The 14,970-nt window shown below is 45.6% G+C and overlaps 1 protein-coding gene across 1 annotated transcript in view; it reads right to left on the bottom strand.

Annotated features, from left to right (window-relative positions):
* LOC110505832 (metastasis-associated protein MTA1) overlaps nucleotides 1-14,970 on the bottom strand; it is a 73,034-nt gene that overhangs the window by 50,318 nt on the left and 7,746 nt on the right. Inside the window, exons 3-4 of the mRNA XM_036962418.1 lie at nucleotides 11,782-11,849; nucleotides 10,748-10,841 (exon numbers count right to left, since the gene is read on the bottom strand). Of these exons, the coding sequence (XP_036818313.1) occupies nucleotides 10,748-10,841; nucleotides 11,782-11,849 (162 nt within the window). The remainder of the gene's footprint in view (nucleotides 1-10,747; nucleotides 10,842-11,781; nucleotides 11,850-14,970) is intronic.

Raw genomic sequence — 14,970 nt, 5'->3', positions numbered from 1 at the left:
TGTTAAGACCCCTTCCCTTTAACATTTTGATGTAAAAATTAAATACAAATTAAATCTACACAAAATTCCCCATAATGACAAAGCGAAAACTGGTTTTAGAACATTTTAAAATAAAAGTTACGTTATTTACATAAAGAATACTTATTTAACCTTTATTTAACTAGGCAAGTCAGTTAAGAACAAATTCTTATTTACAATGACAGCCTGCCGAGGAACAGTTAACTGCCTTGTTCAGGGGCAGAAAGACAGATTTTTATCTTGTCAGCTCGGGGATTCAATCCAGCAACCTTTCAGTTACTGGCCCAATGCGCTAACCACTAGACTACCTGCCGCCCCAAAGGGTATTCAGACCCTTTGCAATGACACCCGAAATTGAGCTCAGGTGCATCCTGTTGATCATCCTTGAGATGTTTCTACAACTTGGAGCCCACCTGTGGTAAAATCAATTGATTGGACATGATTTGGAAAGGCGCACACACACACACACACACACACACACCTGTCGAGATTAAGGTCCCACGTGTCATAGCATGTCAGAGCAAAAACCAAGCGGAGGTCGAAGGAATTGTCCGTAGAGCTCCGAGATAAGATTGTGTGGAGGCACAGATCTGGGGAAGGGTACCAAAAAAATGTCTGCAGCATTGAAGGTCCCCAAGAACACAGTGGAGTTCATCATTCTTAAATGGAAGAAGTGTGGAACCACCAAGACTATTCCTAGAGCTGGCCGCCCGGCCTAACTTAGCAATCGGAGTAGAAGCACCTTGGTCAGGAAGGTGACCAAGAACCCGATGGTCACTGACAGGGGCTCCAGAGTTCCTCTAGAGATGGGAGAACCTTCCAGAAGGACAACCATCTCTGCAGCACTCCACAAATCAGGCCTTTATGGTAGAGTAGCCAGAAGGAAGCCACTCCTCAGTAAAAGTTACAAGACAGCCAGCTTGGAGTTTGCCAAAAGACACCTAAAGGACTCTCGGACCATGAGAAACAAGATTCTCAGGTTTGATGAAACCAAGATTGAACCCTTTGGCATAAATGCAAAGCGTCACATATGAGGAAACCAGGCACCGCTCATCATCTAGCCATTATTATCCCTTCGGTGAAGCATGGTGGTGGAAGCATCATGCTATGGGGATGCGTTTCAATGGCAGGGACTGGAAGACTAGTCAGGATCGATGGAAAGATGAACAGAGCAAAGTACGGAGAGATCCTTGATAAAGTTCTGAGCGCTCTGGAGCAAGTTCTCAGACTGGGGCAAAGGTTCACCTTCCAACAAGACAACGACCCTAAGCACACAGCCAAGACAACGCAGGATGGGCTTCGGGACAAGTCTCTGAATGACCTTGAGTGGCCCAGCCAGAGCCCGAACCCAATCGAACATCTATGGAGAGACCTGAAAATAGCTGTGCAGCAACGCTCCCCATCCAACCTGACAGAGCTTGAGAGGATCTGCAGAGAAGAAATGTGAGAAACTCCCCAAACACAGGTGTGCAAAGCTTGTAGCGTCATACCCAATAAAACTTGAGGCTGTAATCACTGCCAAAATGTGCTTCAAGAAAGTACTGAGTAAAGGGTCTGAATACATATGTACATGTAATATTTCAGTTCTAAAAAAAATACTTTAGAAAATGTATGAAGGCCTGTTATTGCTTTTGGGGTGTGTCAATAGATTAGGGATTTTTTTTAAATCCATTTTAGAATAAGGCTGTAACGTAACAAAATGTGGAAAAAGTAAAGGAGTCTGAATACTTTCCCGAACGCATGCATGTCTGTTGCTAGGTACAGCAAATCTAGTAGATCCCAGGAATTTCTCACAAATTAAATTCGCCAGTCAAGTGTCTCTCTGGGGAAACTATTTCATTCCCCTGTTCATGTCTTCCTTGTTTGGCCGTAGATGGCTAGTACCAGCTCACCATCCTCTACTGTCGCGGGGTAATATCCCGTTTTATTTTTTTCAAGGGAATGTCTTTTGAGGGAGCCGATAGCCGAACCGAAGCATGCTGACGCCTAGCGTTGCACATTTTGGGGAATATTCAGAGGTGGAAACTTTCCGTGGGAATTAACGGAAATATATGCAATGTATATTAATACCATTTAAAATGTTGATTTTTTTGCATTGGATATACTACCATATGGAACAAACACCTTTTATGTTATAAGTAGACAATTGCAAATGATTAAATCCTTCCAATAACAATTTTAAAAAATAGTTACGAATTGAACTTTAATTCAATGAGTTGACTTGTCACATGATGATTTCACTGAACAAAAGAAAAGGGAATATTGAATGATCCCATTGATCCATCGCATCTCCCAAAAACATTTTCAACATACATCTGTAAAATGATAGTCTAGAAACGAAAGCTTTGGTTGTCTTCCTCTCAAGCTTCCATGTCTTCTCCCTGGACCTCCTCAATGTCCACCTCTTGAACATCAGACTGAGGCCTGATCTTCACGGTCACTTTCCAACCTTGTTTAGGATGGCTCGTTGTCAAGCTCAAAAAGCCTCAAATTTGTCCGGATGGCCGCCGATTTTTCAACCCTTGTATTGGTCAGCCTGTTGCGTGCTTTGGTGTGTGTGTTCCCAAACAAGGACCAGTTGCACTGAGGCGGCTTATGTTGGTGGGATTTGGAGGATGGAGGCAACAGGGGAAAGACCCTCAGATCCACAAAGTCCCTTCCACCAGATGGCTGATGAGATATGTTGGCACGACTGCCATATTGAATCTCCATCCCAAAGCCCTAACTTGGATGTGTACTTCACCAGACTGCCAAGAACCTTGCCCTCATCCAGGCCAAGGTGGCGAGACACGGTAGTGATGACGCCATAGGCCTTGTTGATCTCTGCCCTAGACACGATGCTCTTGCCAGAATATTTGGGGTCAAACATGTACGTCAAACAAGGAAGACATGCGCGGGAGAATGAAATAGTTTCCCCAAACATGTACGCGGTGTGTATGGGCTTCAGGCAGATGTCTTCACACTTTTTTGATGTATTTCAGAACTGCAGTTTCCTCTGCTTGGAGCAACAGTGAAGTGGGCAGGGCAGTACATATTTATTATCTTACATGTGCAAGCAGAATCTGAACATCAGACAGGATGGCATTGTCTCCCTCAATCCGTGCAATGGCTACTGCTATAGGTTTCAGGAGTTTCAGGCTGCTTACCACTCTCTCCCAAAATACATCATCCAGGAGGATCCTCTTGATGGGGCTGTCCATATCGGCAGACTTTGATATGGACATTTCTTGGAGAGACTCCTTCCCCTCCAGGAGACTGTCAAACATGATGACAACACCACTCCAACGGGTGTTGCTGGGCAGCTTCAATGTGGTGCTCTTATTCTTCTCACTTTGCTTGGTGAGGTAGATTGCTGCTACAACATGGTGACCCTTTACATATCTAACCATTTCCTTGACTCTCGTGTAGAGTGTATCCATTGTTTTCAGTGCCATGATGTCCTTGAGGAGCAGATTCAATGCATGAGATGCACAGCCAATGGGTGTGAGGGTAGGGCTCCTCCACTTTAGACCAAGCAGCCTTCATGTTCGCAGAATTGTCTGTCACCAGTGCAAATACCTTCTGTGGTCCAAGGTCATTGATGACTGCCTTCAGCTCATCTGCAATGTAGAGACCGGTGTGTCTGTTGTCCCTTGTGTCTGTGCTCTTGTAGAATACTAGTTGAGGGGTGGAGATGTAGTTAATTATTCCTTGCCCACGAACACTTATCCATCCATCAGAGATTATTGCAATACAGTCTGCTATGATTTGTTTGACCTTAAATTGAACTCTGTTGAACTGCATCCAGCAAATGAGTAGATTAAAGCATGTCTGGTTGGAGGGGTGTATGCTAGGCGAAGAACATTCAGAAATCTCTTCCAACACACATCGCCTGTGAGCATCAGACGTGAACCAGTTGAATATCTTGCTCGAGCTGTGTATGTGTCAGCATTTCTCTGACTACATTCCTCCATTGAATCAAAACAACTTCTGATTCCTGGAAGACCATGAGCTGTTGCTATCGATAAGGTGTATGATTCATCATTTTCACCTTGAATAGAAGTAGAGATTGCTTGTTGTGAGCCCTGAGGGAACTTTATGCACTTGGCCAGATGATTCTGCATCTTTGTCACATTCTTCACATATGATTTGGCACAGTATTTCCAAATGTACACAGCGTTTCCTTCTACATTAGCTGCAGTGAAAGGTCTCCACACATCAGATGGTGCCCGTGGCTTTTTCCTGTAAAGATTAGAAGAAAAAAGTCAAAATAATACAATTCCATGTCCAGATAAATAGTTAAGCAGTTAGATTAAAACAACTCCTTTCTAAGATAAATGTTTTAAAATTAAACATGTATGGAAACAGGTGAATTAACATACAGGCTCAAGCAAGCTAAACCCCACATGATAGCAACTAGCAGAAATTGTTAACAAGTTAAATTATTTAAAAAACACACTTTGCTGTAGGATACTATTTACAAATGTAAAAAAAATAATAATGTATGTCATAAAATATATTCACCCCACCCAGTATTTTGTATCAAAACTTACCAGAAAGCATGTAGTCCTTGGCTCAGACAGTGCAGTAGTGTGGGCTCAATAGCATCTCATTAGTAGCATCTCATTAGTGGGCTCAGTAGCATCTCATTTAGATATTGAGAATCAGCTGTAAATGTGATGGAATAATGCACTGTGCATGCAGAGGGTCGCAATTCCAATGAGTTTGGGATAGTTTAACCAAAATATGTCACAATACCTAGAATTGCCTTTATGTGCATCCCACAAAAAAGGTTCACTGTTTAGCTAACTTTTTGCTGAATTTAAGCAAAATTCCCGGGCTTAACTTGCCATGGAACATTTCTGGAAAGTGTTTGACCCTTTGCAACCCTAGTGACGCCTTAAGTCATATGACTGGAGGGAAGGGCCAGAGGAGCCAAAGGCTATGTCCATCACTGGGACCGACCACTCAGGAGGCATCTCTGCCAGCAAGGGTGGGGCTAAGACACGTAGGAGCCCTCTGAGGTAAGGCTCTAACCAAATCATAGCAAGGAAAATATTTGATCTATGACTCACAGCACACACAGACAAAGACAAGCACACAAACAGACGAGAATACACACACACAGCCATTCTGAAATGATCCAGTCCAGCAGGGAGAAAGAAAGCCATCCAGTACTACACAAGAACAATATTCCACAGCCCCCCCCCCCCCCCCCCTCTCAATATTTTACCAGTATTTTACAAATGTTCCATTCTGAAAATAAATAACTATTCTCCCAGGTAACCCGGTAATTCCAGAAGTGTCATTCTAAAGCATATAAAACCAATGGGACAGAATCATATGCCATTCCAATGTGTTATTATACATCAAATCTAAAATGTTCCAATGGCATTCGTATCATTTGTTAGCCTAGCATAACAGTAATTCTAAAGTATCATTCATATCATTTGTTAGCCTAGCATAACAGCAATTCTAAAGTATCATTCATATCATTTGTTAGCCTAGCATAACAGCAATTCTAAAGTATAATTCGTATCATTTGTTAGCCTAGCATAACAGTAATTCTAAAGTATAATTTGTATCATTCGTTGGCCTAACAGTAATTCTAAAGTATCATTTGTATCATTCGTTAGCCTAACAGTAATTCTAAAGTATCATTTGTATCATTCGTTAGCCTAACAGTAATTCTAAAGTATCATTTGTATCATCCGTTAGCCTAACAGTAATTCTAAAGTATAATTTGTATAATCCGTTAGCCTAACAGTAATTCTAAAGTATCATCCGTTAGCCTAACAGTAATTCTAAAGTATCATTTGTATCATTCGTTAGCCTAACAGTAATTCTAAAGTATCATTTGTATCATCCGTTAGCCTAACAGTAATTCTAAAGTATCATTTGTATCATCCGTTAGCCTAACAGTAATTCTAAAGTATCGTTTGTATCATTCGTTAGCCTAACAGTAATTCTAAAGCAATGAAGACATTGATAATCTCACAAGGTGTTATTTGTTAACGAAGGCATAGGCTATTCATAGGAATGTTATGATAATTAAATAAATCAATCAACATCCGACATCCATAAAATAAATACATTTGGGATTTTCATCAGATATGCTAAATTAGGGTTGGACCGAAAACCTACAGGACAGTAGAACTCCAGGAAGAGGGTTGGGCAGCCCTGCCATAGGCCTACCAACTGCAGTTCAAGGTGGCGTGTAAAGTTTCAGCATTAAAAATATGCTTGAACAACATAGTAAATACGATAGGCAAGTACAACAGCACACACACACTGAGCGTTGATGATTGATCATGCAGTTAGTAAAGAAGGCTGTGAGAAGCCAGATTTAGACATTGCATATAACAGTTCCATTTCACCCCATGCTGTTCATAGAAATAAATGATAATAATATACCGGTTTCTCCAAGTTATTTTACCCGGTTGCCGCTGTTAAACACACAGAAAGTTTGGACAAGACACCAACACTGATCATCCCCTCTTCGCTCTCGCAGGTCCTTGGTGTCGGTCTGGGCAGCTGGCTCCAGGATACAGCAGCAGCCCACCATGTACAAACACACACACACAACCCAGCCCACCATGTACACACACACCCCAGCCCACCATGTACACACACACACACAACCCAGCCCACCATGTACACACACACACACAACCCAGCCCACCATGTACACACACAACCCAGCCCACCATGTACACACACACAACCCAGCCCACCATGTACACACATACACACACAACCCAGCTCACCATGTACACACACAACCCAGCTCACCATGTACACACACACACAACCCAGCCCACCATGTACACACACACACCCCAGCCCACCATGTACACACACCCCAGCCCACCATGTACACACACACACCACACACACACACCCAAGCCCACCATGTACACACACACCCCAGCGCACCATGTACACACACACCCCAGCGCACCATGTACACACACACCCCAGCGCACCATGTACACACACACCCCAGCGCACCATGTACACACACACACACACCACACACACACACACCCACGCCCACCATGTACACACACACCGCAGCCCACCATGTACACACACACCCCAGCGCACCATGTCCACACCCCCCCCAGCCCACCATGTCCACACACCCCCCCAGCCCACCATGTCCACACCCCCCCCCAGCCCACCATGTCCACACACCCCCCAGCCCACCATGTACACACACCCCCCAGCCCACCATGTACACACACCCCCCAGCCCACCATGTACACACACCCCCCAGCCCACCATGTACACACACCCCCCAGCCCACCATGTACACCTACCCCCCAGCCCACCATGTACACCTACCCCCCAGCCCACCATGTACACACACCCCCCAGCCCACCATGTACACACACCCCCCAGCCCACCATGTACACACACCCCAGCCCACCATGTACACACACACACACACACCCCAGCCCACCATATACACACCCCAGCCCACCATGTACACACACACACACACACACCCCAGCCCACCATATACACACCCCAGCCCACCATGTACACACACACCCCACAAGCCCACCCATGCGGTGAGGAGCCATTCCGTACATGCATACTTCACATATTGTAAATGTCTGTCTGGGTCTTGCATCCCAAATGGCACCCTATTCCCTACATAGTGCACTAAGAAGCAGTGTGTCATTTGTGACGCAGGTTGGGAGTAAGTGGAAGGGCGCAGGTTGGGAGTAGGTGACTGGAAGGGCGCAGGTTGGGAGTACGTGACTGGAAGGGCGCAGGTTGGGAGTACGTGACTGGAAGGGCGCAGGTTGGGAGTACGTGACTGGAAGGGCGCAGGTTGGGAGTACGTGACTGGAAGGGCGCAGGTTGGGAGTAGGTGACTGGAAGGACGCAGGTTGGGAGTAGGTGACTGGAAGGACGCAGGTTGGGAGTAGGTGACTGGAAGGACGCAGGTTGGGAGTAGGTGACTGGAAGGACGCAGGTTGGGAGTAGGTGACTGGAAGGACGCAGGTTGGGAGTAGGTGACTGGAAGGACGCAGGTTGGGAGTAGGTGACTGGAAGGACGCAGGTTGGGAGTAGGTGACTGGAAGGACGCAGGTTGGGAGTAGGTGACTGGAAGGACTTACTGCTGGTTCTAGCAGCACAGAGTAGGACAGAACAGAGGGCGTACTGCTCTAGAAGGATTCACTTTTTTCCAGTCAGGCCCTCACAGCTACAGACAGCCCTCACAGCTACAGTCTACTGCACTCTGATAGAACAGATACAAGCAGCCCAAAACAGCAACAGTTCGAAGATACAGTAGACAGCTAGCTACAGCCGCTAACACTGCAGAGCCAGCTCTCTCACACACACACACACACACAGATGAGTACACAGTTACGCTGGCCTGAAAATAGTCATTCACACACAGTTCTGCTTAGATGAGCAAACGTAAACAAACACTGACATTTGCCTAGACTAGTCTAGGACCAATACAGAGATATTAGCTGTGTTCGAATACCCATACTAACATCCTGTATACTTCATACTATTAGTTCATTTTAGTATGCTGTAAACTAACGGTATCCTTTCAGTTGAGCATACTAGCGCTTCACCGAGTCTACCGGAAGTTGATGCTGTTGCTATGCAACCTCTTGCTAGCTTGTTAGCATAAAAAATTACTAGCTAGACTTCGGGTGTGTTCGTAAATTCAATCTGAAGTGCCAGGGTGCGCTCTGGGCGTTTGTATATTCAGGGAGTTGTTAGATTGTCAGTTTATAAATTCAGAGCATTTCGCTCTTGGAGTGTTCAGAGCGCACACTGGACGCTCTGGCCGAGGAGAATGGTTGATCCGAGCGTACTGACCTCAGAACGGCAGTAAAGCACCCAAACTAACTGGCTAAAGTTGGCTAGCTATTCCCAGACACAAATGAGAGAACACATCCCTCTGACCATTTTACTCACACCAGCAGAGCTGGTAAGGCTGTTTTCATGTTATCTAGAGCCGTTGGTGACTGTAACCGTTCTGCTGGCAACAATTTAATGACACTTTTTTACCGACGTTTACTGACACCGGCCACATTCAACGGGGTTTGAGCGTTTGTCAATTCATCAGTTATTCTGAGCTCTGCCTCTGGCAGTCAAACGAGAATGCTATGCAATTGGAGTAGATAGCCAGAGCGAATTTACAAACAAATCCAAAAATGACTATGCCAAGCTATGAATGACGTGAATAATCAAGTCAATAAACATTGGTTAGTTAGTTAGTTAGCATTAAGGAAATATACTGGCAAGTTCGATGTACTAGTAGCCAACTAACGTTACAGTAGGTAGCCAACATAGCATATCATTAACGTAAACTCACCCCATTCCGTACAATGCGCAACCGCGACATTCAAACGAGGCTACAAAGAAAACTAATGGGACTGTAGCGACTGTGTTGACGTCAAAATCGGGGGTGTGAACTAGGTTTCTATTCAAGCGTTGGTCGACCTGGTAACGGCTCTGTAGCATTGGAGAAAAGTTGAAAAAAACTGACCCTCCGTTACATCGTGACGTGTCATGTCGTAACGTACAGCAGCATAAAGAGCAGCATTAGCAGCATTAGTTTCGCTTCCCCACCCGCCATTTTTAAAAAGACCCGACGGGGATCATTGCCTGCTTGAATTATACAGACACGAGCAGCGTTTAGGTCATGTAATTGATTCTGTTGGAAAGGGGAGAAATTGTGCTTTACAATGGTATTGACATTACAGTTGATCTGGAAGTTTTACGTTTTTGGGGTGCTAAAATAAGGGCAATTGTACGGACCAAGGCGATGTACAAGTTTACGTTACAGCAGTATGCGGTTTGTAAGCTAACAAATTGTCAGCCAACATAACGTGTAATGTAACTTATTTGAAAAGTAATTTGTTTATTACATTACTCAACATTTTATTTATATTTGTTATAATTGGTTAAAGCAATAAAGATTAAATACAGTTAATACAGTTAAATTAATATATAAGGCAAGGAATTTGTATACCCTCTCATCGGACTTCGGCTGCATATTTTTCGCCATTTTCTTAAAATCTGAAGCCACGCCCATTTTCTGAAGAATTGCATTATGGGCCTTAAAAGCACAGAAATAGTGTCCAGTGCGTGTATACTTCGTATTTTGGTGAATTTAGTACGACTTCCGGGAACTTTTGGCATACTAACAATATCCTCAATTCACATCACAAATAGTACAGTTAGTATGAGTATTTGAACACAGCTATTGTCTTTCACTATTGTCTTTCACAGAACTCAGATTTAAATGTGCTATTTCATTTTTTTATTTGACCTTTATTTAACTAGGCAAGTCGGTTAATTAAGAACAAATTCTTATTTTCAATGACGGCCTAGGAACAGTGGGTTAACTGCCTGTTCAGGGGCAGAACGGCAGATTTGTACCTTGTCAGCTCGGGGTTGCAACCTTTCGGTTACTAGTCCAACGCTCTAACCACTAGGCTACCCTGCCGCCCCAACAGTTCAGTCCAACCATCTCTCTGTGAACTAGCCTATACAAGGGAATGAAGTGGCATTGGATGCTGAATGGTGCTTAGTCAATCAGTGTAGAGGGAACTGGTCTCTCTTGCAAGAGGTTTAATCTGAATGACAATAGCTTAACCTGTATAAATAAAGGGGATTTGAACACTGACATTCAATGTTGAACAGTCACAGTGGTTAGCTGGTGAAGAAATAGTGGATTCTGACTGAACAGTGAACCGTGCGTGTCACTCACGTGCGTGTTTGTCAGCGAGGGCGATGAGCGTTGAGGAGATGTCTCTGCGTCGGTAGAAACAGACCACTTTAGCCTCCACGTTTCCATTGGCCGTCTGTAAACAATACGGGACAGAGAGAGAGAGAACTGAAGACTGAGGGTTGCCATGGTAACTGACCACAATCCGCGCGCCTGCCACACCGTCATTGGTCACACACACACACACACAGAGAGTGTCGAGTTGGAGTTCAGGTTTGCTTACGATATCAGAACGAACAGAAACTCTGGTGAAGTCTGGTGAGCAACAGTAGAACTAGGCTAGGTTATGTAATAACTATGCTATAAGAAGTCATTTACATGCCAGTGTTGATTGATCAAGGTGAGATGACTAATGATTTATGGTGTTAATCTCATCACCTTCTCAAACCATATTGGAGAAGATCCAAGGGCCCTCCCCTCTGACCTTCTCTTCCAATGCATTTTTTTTTTTAGGAGTGGAAGAAAGAGGAAGGAAGGGAGACTATTTGAGACTATTTGGGAAAGAGCCACTGCTATGCCGGTCTGGGCAGACTGACAGTGGCGTGAGTGAGTACAGCAGCTTAGCTAGGGTCAGGTCTGTGTCCATCTATTAAAGGGACACTTCGGATTTTGGCAATGATTGGCACTTTATCTACTTCCTCAGAGTCAGATGAACTCGTGGATACCATTTGTATGTCTCTGTGTCCAGTATGAAGGAAGTAAGAGGTAGTTTTGTGAGTCAATGCTAACTATTATTAGCACAATGACTGGAAGTCTATGGGAATCTGCTAGCATTGCGCTAGCGCTAGTTTGCAACTTCCTTCAAATGGCACACAGAAACATAAAAATGGTATCCACGAGGTCATCTGACTCTTGGGAAGTAGATAAAAGGGCCAAAATCCCGAAGTGTCCCTTTAATCACAGCAGACAGACACTAGTCTCCAGTACTTTCAAACAGCCAAACATTGAGGACAGTTGGCACCTGTCTGGACTCGAGAGACTTCGCGCGCACACACACACACACACCACGGTCTCACCTTGTTGAGCTCTTCTATCCGCCGGATCAGCAGTGGGTTACTGGATGAGTTTTCAAAATAAACATAATCTGTGGAGGAAGAGAGAAGAAAGGAGGGAGAGAGAATGTCAGTACAGTGTCTTAACAAGGTTACTCTGTATATCCAACTGACAGACAGTGGCAACTGGATTCTCACTGAGTGGTTTAGCCCCTCTGACCAATGGATGACTTCAATAGCTTCTTGTACAGTAAATCAAAACACGTGCCGACCCACAATTCAATATCTTTTTCCTTTTTCCATTTCCAGCTCCCTCTACCTCAGTCTGTGCTCTTGACCCAGCTCCTTCTCTCCTATCCCCTCCCATTGCTCTCCTATCCCCTCCCATTGCTCTCCTATCCCCTCCCATTGCTCTCCTATCCCCTCCCATTGCTCTCCTATCCCCTCCCATTGCTCTCCTCCCCTCGCCCCCTGCTCTCCTCCCCTATCCCCTCCCTCTGCTCTCCTCCTCCTCTCCCCCTGCTCTCTCATCCCTCTCCCATCTGCCACTTCTCTCCCATCCATCCCCTGCTCTCCCATCCCCTCCCCACTTGCTCTCCCCTCCTCTCTCTGCTCTCCTATCCCCTACAATTGCTCCCCCCATCCCCTCCCTCTGCTCTCCTCCTCCTCCTCCTCCTCTCCCCCTGCTCTCTCATCCCTCTCCCCTCTGCCACTTCTCTCCCATCCATCCCCTGCTATCCCCTCCCCCTGCTCTCTATCTGCTCTCCCATCCCCCCTGCTCTCCCCTCTTGCTCTGCTCTCCCATCCCCTCCATCCCCTGCTCTCCCATCCCCCTGCTCTCCTATCCCCTCCACCCTGCTCTCCTACCCCAATGCTCTCCCCTCTCCCCCTGCTCTCCCGTCCCCTCCCATTGTTCTACCCCTGCTCTCCCCTATCCCTTCTCCCCTGCTCTCCCATTGTTCTCCCCCTGCTCTCCCCTATCCATTCTCCCCTGCTCTCCCATCCCTCCATCCAATGCTCTCCCATCCCTCCATCCAATGCTCTCCCATCCCCCTCCAATCCCTCCTGCTCTCCCATCCCCCCCTTGCTCTCCCATCCCCCTCCAATCCCCCCCTGCTCTCCATCCCCCCTCTCATTGCCCCCCCCCCTCCCTGCTCTCATATCCCCCCTCTCATTGCCCCCCCCTCCCCCTGTTCTCCTATCCCCACCACCCTGCTCTCCTACCACAATGCTCTCCCCTCCCCCACACCTCTCTCCCTGATCTTGGCCCAGCTCCAGGCCCATAGCAGCCTCAGTACTCAGCCTGACATCCCTTTAGGCCCTGGGCTTGGTAGGGTGCCTAGTCTTAACCCTGCATGCGTCTTGGCTAACGTCAGATTATCACACCGCACACTTGGTAGGCTGCCTGGAGCTAAACCCTCCCTCGTCTCCTCCTCTATTCCCCTACATCCATTCACTCTCATCCTCCTCCATCCCCCCCCCCCCCCCCCCCCCCCAAAGTCTACTCCCACCCCCTCAACCCTCCGTAGTCTACCCTACTCTCTCACCCCTCCACAGTCTACTCCCACCCCCTCAAATCTCCCCCCTCCACACTACCTAGTCGACCCCTTTCCAGGCCTCCCATTTTCATGCCTTGCAGCAAAAGTGGCTGTTGAACCATGAACATAACAATTATAATTCCATTCTCCCGTCTGCCAATCACCCTGTTCCGAAGCACCTCTCACTCACATGGCTCTTTCAGATATCTCAATTCTTATTAGCCAATGCCCGTCACATGATCGGGTCCTTCTCACAGGCATCGCAGCTCCGAAGTAGGCTACAAGTGAAGACAGATCGGGGAGGAAACGGAGCACATCCTTCTTATCAAATTCCAAGACGGTAGAAGAACTGTCCACATTTACTGTTCGTAAGCAAACAAGATGAGTAACGAACAAGAAAAGCACTAGCCTGTCAATCTACTGTCCCCCATAGTACAAAAGTTGACCAATTCTATTGGTCAGCTTGTCATTCCGGGCGAGAAATAAATACTACAGAAAGACTGGGACAGTTGTGTGACGATAGATTCCAAATGAATAAACCCACTGTACATCAAAAACATTTAAAAAAACAATTACGCTGATGCCAACAGATCAGAACATTTAGCTTAAAATGTTGATAAGCTATTAGGCTATTTCTTCACATTATAAGCGCAGCAACTCACACAAGCCAGTAAGCCATGTCTATAAGCACGAATGTTCCAAAATGCAATTAGCGGGAATACACCGGTTCTTCAAATTGCGCCGCAAATGAGAGCGGTTTCATAAATGTGAGATGAAAATCTCCTTTAGAAATGTGGAAAGAGAGAAGATGTAGAAATGCAACAACTAGCACAGGGTTGTTAATATCACTAGGACTGTGTCTTTGGCTGCTGGACAACAAAGGAGAAATACTGGTTTAAAATGGCATATGAGGAAGTGTTTATAAAACATTCCTCTTAACATTCCTATGGTCCGAACATGGTAATATATATATGTCCAGCTTTTGAACAATTGCATTTATGGTTAAATAGTTTAAAAAAATGATAAGTGCCTCTGCTCAGATTGCAAGGTGGGTAATGTGGTGCGGAACAGGCCTTTCTCTGCCATCTGAAAACAGTGGCGCTAGTAGTACAGAATCAAGCCTTAGATGTCCATGTTCATTATCCTGCATTCTAATTGTTAAACAAGACTGCTGTTTAGCCTGTGTGTGTGTATGCATCTGTAAATACATTTTAAAAAGTCTCATTAAAGTTTGGCTACATTTTCAGGCACCTTCCTCCTGCCAGTGTCAGTGTGGACATGACAAACTGTAGCCAATTCCCATAGGCTATCACCTACCCTTTGACCTGTAGGCTAATTACTTATGTACACTTACATACACTTGTGTTTTTCGTAACAGAACAGCTAGTCTTTTTTAGGTTTTCAAATCTATTTCAAATTGGCAATTTTTGGTTAATGGTCTTGCCGGCATAGGGCCTTGCCCCTGAAAACCACATAATTCCAAGCCTGCCCCATTCCTCCAGTCCGAGTCTTCGTCTCGTCTGAGTAGGTCTCCAATCTCCCAGGAAGGGAGGAACACACACACACACACACACACACACACACACACTTCAGGGTCCATGTAAACAAAGAGCGAGAGAAAGATGGGATGGGAAAGAGAGAGAGAGGGGCTCATTGAAAAACAACATACAAGCAG

Source organism: Oncorhynchus mykiss, chromosome 25 (genome assembly GCF_013265735.2).
Source record: "Oncorhynchus mykiss isolate Arlee chromosome 25, USDA_OmykA_1.1, whole genome shotgun sequence".
NCBI classification, from domain to species: Eukaryota; Metazoa; Chordata; class Actinopteri; order Salmoniformes; family Salmonidae; genus Oncorhynchus; species Oncorhynchus mykiss.
Note: the sequence above shows the minus strand (reverse complement) of the source record. Positions and strands in the feature narration are given on the sequence as shown.